This window comes from Cariama cristata, unplaced genomic scaffold (genome assembly GCF_000690535.1).
Source record: "Cariama cristata isolate BGI_N322 unplaced genomic scaffold, ASM69053v1 scaffold14791, whole genome shotgun sequence".
NCBI lineage: Eukaryota > Metazoa > Chordata > Aves > Cariamiformes > Cariamidae > Cariama > Cariama cristata.
In genome coordinates, this window is record NW_009597636.1 from 35,199 (window position 1) to 42,318 (window position 7,120).

Below are 7,120 nucleotides of genomic sequence, written 5' to 3' on the forward strand. Positions count from 1 at the left end.
CGCCTGGCCCTTCGGGAAGGTGGCGGATGAGGCCGCTCTTCTCCTTCCGGGGCGCGCGCTATGGTCGGCGAGTTGCGGCAGGGGCAAGATGGCGGCGGGGTGGCTCTGGCGGCGGCTCTGTCAGGTGGGGAGTGTGGCAGGAGAGGGGAGGGTAAGCCCCGTTCTCCTCCTTCTCTTTTTCCTTTCCTTCGGCGTCTTCACTCCTGAGGGGAGAGGGGAAAAGGGAGCTGGAGCAGCGACCCCCGCGGAGGCTCAGCCGCACGGCTGAGGGCTGGTGCTCGGTGCTGTGCAAACCCCGGTATCGCGTCCCCGGTGCGAGCTGTGCTGGAGCCAGCCTGCCCTCCTCGGTGGGCCCCCGCGGGCTAGGGGAGATCCCAAGTGTCGTCTTCTCGGCTGCGGGAGGGTTGGGGTTATGCCGTGTGGGGCTGTGTCTCTGCCCGCCGTCATCGGCGTGGTGGGTCCTCAGAACTCTTTCCTGCAGTGCCGTTTTTGCAGCGGTTACTATGGGTGTAAGGAGCGTTGAAGAATAGGTGGCTTGGATTTGGAGGTCGTGTGCCAAACCTGTTTCTAGTCTTAAAGCTTCGAATCTTGAAATTATAACATAAAAAAATTAGGAAAACTTCTTTTATTACCCATGTTTTCTGCTGGCTTTGACTTCTAAAGTGTGATTGCTTTTTGTCAAGTTGAGAAAACTTCACGTTGGGTGTTTCCTGTTCCATTTTTTTTTGAAGCCCTAAACTCTCCTCTTCTGTGTATGTGCTGCATTCTGGTCTTGCTTACCTTTCAGGCGTCTCTCTTCTCCTAAGTACTCGGGAATCTCTCAGCCAAACAAAAGGCTGTTTTGTATTAGGAGGGGGGTAATTTTGTTTTGTGCAAGGCCTTGGTTCACATAGGAAATTCAGTTCTGTTATGTTGCAGCTTTGAGTGTTTTTTCCATCTTTTACGATGGGCACTACTAAAAGTGCATCAAGTATATTTAAATTAGAGAATGAAAGAAGCTGTTGAAAGATACTTTACTGTCTACTGAACACCATCTTTACTACCTGGGGTACTCGACGTATTATTTTGTCAAAATTTGCACAGAGCGCCTGTACCTTTATTTTACAAAAACTTTTGACTTGATGCATACCTGCATAGTTACTAACAAAAGGAGATGGCATATGGTGGGAATAATGTGCGCAATCATAGAATATTGTAAATGCTGTGGAGCTTAGTATGTAGGATAGAAGTCTACTGTTTCATCATGTTTTGTTTTATTTATCTTTATTACATGAAAACTGAAATTTTTGTATCCAAAACCACATAACACAATATGCTATGATCGTACATATCTTTGCATGCAAATAATAAATCCGTATTACAAGGTCAAGCAATCAGAAGTAAAAGAATACATAACAGAGACTGCATACAGACAAAAAACTGAAAACAGATACAACTTTTAGTTAAAATTCCCATCAGTAGTCTTACATTTGTCATCTGGGGTCAGGTTCTGTGCCATATATTTGTACATGCAGTTTAAACCCTGCACTGAATACAGTCTTTTATGCCCGGGCCTCTCTGCTCCCTGAGCTGATGTCGGGTGATCTTGTTTGTTAGTGTACTTCATATTGGTGTTGAATGAAATGGAGGCAGTATTCTGACTTCAGAGACAAAAAAACTGAGATGTAAAGATCAAGATAATTTTATCAGATGTATTTCTTTAATTGTAGGTATTATGGCTCAAGTATTCAAAATTCAAGAGTTTTGAAACATTCTGAATGGTTACCAACTATAGTGGCAAATATTCAGTGCTGCTGAAGTTGCTTGTTGTGTCATGCACTTAAGAATGTTAACACCAGTGCTGTGAACATCTGGATTTGAAAGTCTTGTCTAAGGAGACATTCAACTGTGCTCTCCAAACAGCAGTCAGCTTTGTAAACAGGAAACTCTTCTGCCTCTTCCTGCAATCATCTTCCTTATTAGATGCAGAATTTGTAGGATAAATCACAGAGGAGGCAGAATTACTTCAGAAAACAGTTTCATTTACTGCTGATCTGTAATTAATATATAATGCATACTGGAGAAGATTAGGGACTTGATAGCATCATATAGTTAGTTATGTATATCCATGAGGATTACCTGGAAAAGTGTCAATTCTAGCTGTTTTCTGGTGTTTTGATTTTACAGTCACCAACATAACTGATGTGTGGCATATCTGTCTTGTCTGTTAAAGCTATGAATCCAGTGCCTGTTCAATAAGCATATCAAGGGGCTGGATAAGTAGCTAATTTCACTTCAGCATTCTGCTGCAGTCCTGAGTTTCTCTTAAGGAACTGAGAGTTCCGTTTCCTCCCCCCCTCCAAGTAGTCTATAGCTTTGCCAAATTGAGAATTAGTGGAAGGAAGCTAGAAGCCACATAATGTTCAGAAGGGAGCAATTATTCTAGTATGAAAGACAGTAATGTTACATCTTGATTAACAGTTGTGTTCCCGTTTTAACACAGACAAGTCATGTTATCTTTTAAATATAGTTCATTTACTTGTGAGAAGCATTTCTGTTTAAATGTTCTCTGCAAAAGAACAAGTGTTCAAAATCACAAGGGACTTTTTTCTGAAAAAACAGGAAATTTCCAGTTAAATTCAGAGGTTGAATTTTTGCATTTATAAGATACTGTTTTCAATTGCTTTTACAATAGCAAGTCCTACTTAGGCTTGTCACTTGATGAGACTAACACATATTGTACTATGAAAGTAAAACTAAACAGAAAATATCATATACAGAAATGGTATCTGATGCCCCACACAAAATACTTTCTTTTTTTTTGCTGCTAAAAAAAAAATAATGCTTTGTGATTGCTATTCAGGTGCCTTGTTAATAATAAGTACATACTGTTATATGGTGCCCTTAATCCGTTCCTTTTTTTTTAGGTGCTGTTGTATGCTAAAATACATTTCTATGCTTCTGTTTTCCTGCATTTTCCAATAGAGCAAACTTTCTACTTTGGCAGATCAATGCCCAGGAATGTGTTATGCTCTGGTGTGCAAAAAGTAACCTTTAATAAACCTGTATTAACTGGCTGTTTTCTGGTTTGGTGGGGGGGGGAACAAACAAACAAAAACATCACCTATTTGTTTTATACAGGGATCAGCTTTTCCTGTCAATTATGCAAGCAGAATTATGCAAAAGCAGTGTTTTCTTCCGTAAGTATAAAAGGCTCTCCATTCCACTTCTCCTCCACGCTCCCTAAAAAAAAATCCAACTTTAACAACTTATTTTATGCTTTCCCTGTTACCACATTTCTAGATGCTCTGACTTGATGGGAGCACGGCTGGTTGGATCTCATGTTGATACACAGGAGCCTAAGACTAATCCTTTGGTAAGTGTCTTATAGAATGGTATTTTGTATACTGTCCTAGTAATAAAGAGGGTGTACAGAAAAACTTGAGTTCCTTTATCGCAGCTTTTTTAAGTTCTGTCTTAATGATGTCAGATTTGCTGTAGAGAAAGAAACAATTTAGATTATTGGTATTTGAGATTTATTTTTTTTTTTGGCAAGATTTCTGTAGCTCACAGTTGCCTCTTAGTCACTTTCCTCATTCTCTATGCAGCTGTAACTCTATGAAATACCATTTTTTTGGCCACATTCAGTTCAGTACCTGCAGAAGCTTAGCCAGCCTAAGGCCTTTGTCTCTGGCTCGGAAGCTGAGAGCCCAGGGCTGATGAGGTGGGAAGTTCACGAAGGCATGTGGTGGATATCTTGCTTTTAAAATCCGAATACCTTGATTTTGAGTAGGATTTCAGAAACATGTACTCAATCTGTATAATATATACAAGCAAGCCAAAATCTTGTAGGCAGTATTAGATCTACAGTGCAGACCCAGCCGTTCTGCCATGTCTCGTACATACTGGATTTACGGTGCTCAACTGCCTGGGAGTAAATCTGTGGGAAAATCAGTGCTTCCTGGACACATCAAGGCTTTTCAGATGATCAGTATGTCCAGGCCCTCAGAAATTGAAACTCTAACTGAAAGTCATAAACTTGTACCTGGATGAACATAAAGGATAATATGCCTGGGGAAGCCTACGATGTTTAAAGTAGCCTTATAACTGACTTAGTAAAGTCAGAATTCTGGTTACTGTCCATAATGTCTTAGTTACTGTCCATAACCAAGCAAAGTCTCAGAATTTCAGGTATTCTTACACTGCTATTTAAAATACAAATATTGCTGCTCCAGACTTGCTTTAACAATGAGTTTCACTCTTGTCTTTGCTAATGTTGTCATTCTTATATTTATCTGGTATTCCATTTCTTTTTCTGATCAAGAAATTTTACTTAAATGATCAGAAGTTGGTATCTTCACACTTTTGCCTTCCCCGATAAGAGTGGGAACTGTCAGTCAAGGTAATACTGTCAGCCTCTTGCAGACAAACTAAAATAAGCAGCTAACAGTGTATGGGTTTTTTTCTTCTTTTACAAATGAGGTGCACAGGCTAAGAAAATATGCAGTGCATGCATTAACTAAGGAGAACATGGAGTGGTAACTCTTGTCCTTTCTTTAAAAATGCAGGTATCTATTTCAGATGAGCCAGAAACACTGTACAAGAGACTGTCCCTTTTAGTTAAAGGCCATGATAAAGCTGTGTTGGATAGCTATGAATATTTTGCAGTGCTTGCAGCTAAAGAACTTGGCATCTCTGTTGAAAAAGTGTAAGTAACTGATTTGTAGAGTGATGTGGTGTCAGATGCTTCTTATGCCATCTACTGTAATTCAGCTTCTGTGCTTAGAAGTATTTCCTTTTTTTGGAAGAAACAGGTGTAATCTGACATTTTTTCTCAGATTATGAATCTAACACTTCTTAGATGACAGCACAGTGATGAGGAAGCAGCAGTTCTACACTCAGCACTGCCATAGTAGAAGTGCATTTTACATGAAGTATATTGACAGTACTCTTAAGTACAGTTGTCAGTGCTCGAGTTTCCCTGAACTAATGCTGGTTAATACCCGAGTATTAACCTTGCCCATGTGGGTTGTTAATAAACTGTACTAGTGTTAAATACTTCCTTGTAGATCTTCTAAATGTCAAATAAGAACAGGGATTTCAGCATAATCTTTCAGATAATTTGTATTAGCATCCTTTATATAAACTGAAATTTTATTTTTGTGCTTTGTTCAGACATAAACCTCCAAAGAAGATAGAACGACTTACACTTTTAAAATCCGTACACATTTACAAGAAGCACAGAGTTCAGTATGAAATGAGAACACATTACCTATGTCTGGAGGTAAGACAGACTTTAAAAAAACCCCTATGTTCTAGGTGCACAGTTCAAAGATGCTAATAGATGTTAGTTCAGGAGTGAACACAAATTTCCTATTTACATGGGTTAGGGAGGAGAGTGCAGGGAATAGCAGAAAACAGCTGACCTGGGCACATCAAATATAACACAAGTTATTCTGAACGTACAGCCTACATTATTTTTGGATTAAAAGGCTGATTTTGACCATCATCTTAACAGCTGAAAGAATGATTAAAAAATAAGGTAGAATTGAGGGTTGTCTTGATGTATTTTATGCTCTTGGTTTCCAAGAATCAGTGGGATGGGAGCTTTCTCAGGAAGGGAAGAAGATGCAGCTAAATCATTGTCATTACCAGTCACTAAGGGTTATGTTCTTTGTAAATTTGATGTTTTTGAACATGCGTACTTTTGCCCTATGCAACATCATGTGGCAAACTAAAACTGCGTGGAGGAAATACATGAAAGGAAGCATATACAAACCACTAGCTCTATGGCTGATGACACAGACTTCTGTATAGTTTACAATGCAGCTGTGGTTGACTTTCTTAGAAAAAAGGTTTACTGCCAGGATTTTGTGGTTCTTGGGTGTTTTACTGTATATTTGCATGGTGCTTAGCAAAATGGGACTTTGCAAGTCCCCAGATATTAGTGCAGTACAAATGGCTGCCCACAGACCATAAGCACTTATTTTTTGCCATCTGGGAGAAAATAGAAAATCAGTAGTAATTCAGTGGAATTCTGGATTTGCAGGATTTAGAACAAGCTTGAACTTTGAGAGTATACAAAACCTGGTAATTCTTGCATAACCTGTAATTAATTTCATGTGATACCTGCACTGTTAAGATCCACCACTTCCATCATAATCAATGCACATGATCACAGGCAGTCTGCGCAGTTTTGTGAAGTAACTACTGTATACCTGCGTGAGAGTTGTGTACAGCTCAACTGCCTTTGTTCAGTATTACGGAAGCTGCCTTCCTGTAAGATGTTTGGTCCCACAGCAAGAAGTAGAGAAGCTAGGGCAAACTGTTTGTCGTTTTTTTTGTATTCTGTTTGAAGTATTAATAGTAATAGTTCATTAAAAAAACATTACTTCTGTTCTAGTTAAAATACTTAACAAGCAGTACTGCTGCAGTTTACTTGGAGTATGTTCAACGAAACTTACCTGAAGGGGTTGCCATGGAAGTGAAAAAGGTAAGTTTCCACCTCACATTATTAACTGTTATGAGACTAAGTCCTGATGCAAGTACCAGTAACTACTGAAGTCTTTAGAAAGTCAACAGAGGAAATGCATGTAGTTTGGAAGGAACATTTTCCAAACTATAAAACGGTAAAGAGGCTGTTTTGCTTGAAAACGCCACTAGGTGGCATTTTTAATCTGATTAATATCTCAAAGCAGAATGAATAAAGCAAAGCAGTTAGATGTTAACTAGTTGGTATAATAAATGGTTGCCTGGCTTTCCATTTAGACTAAAATAGAGAAAATACCTGAACACATTCAGGAACCAGTTTGGGATACACTACCTCAAGTAGAAGAAACTGAAGTCAATTCATGAACTCACCAGGTACTTGGCTCCATTAGTGCTGAAACGAGTTGCTCCTATCAACCTATTTTACTGAGACAGTCTACTGTTAAATAAAAGTTCTCTTCTAAAGTAATTATATAAATACTTGTTGCATCGAGTTATTCTTGATCATCACTCCAGTACATGTAGTCTGAACAGCTATGAAGTAAAGAAGTTTGTACTCCGTGGTCAAGAACTATGGTCATCTATAATATGTTTGTAGAAAGGTAAAATTTATTTTTATATATATAAAAAAGTGTGTGTGTGTATATATATA

General features: G+C 38.9%; 1 protein-coding gene across 1 annotated transcript; it reads left to right on the forward strand.

The window, feature by feature from the left end:
* Positions 1-88: 88 nt before the first annotated feature.
* MRPS10 (mitochondrial ribosomal protein S10) lies at positions 89-6,946 on the forward strand. Its single transcript, XM_009708979.1, has 7 exons — positions 89-124; positions 3,121-3,179; positions 3,283-3,355; positions 4,548-4,687; positions 5,155-5,263; positions 6,383-6,472; positions 6,748-6,946. The coding sequence occupies exons 1-7, from the start codon at positions 89-91 to the stop codon at positions 6,832-6,834; spliced, it is 594 nt and encodes a 197-aa protein (XP_009707281.1). The 3' UTR covers positions 6,835-6,946.
* Positions 6,947-7,120: the final 174 nt, after the last annotated feature.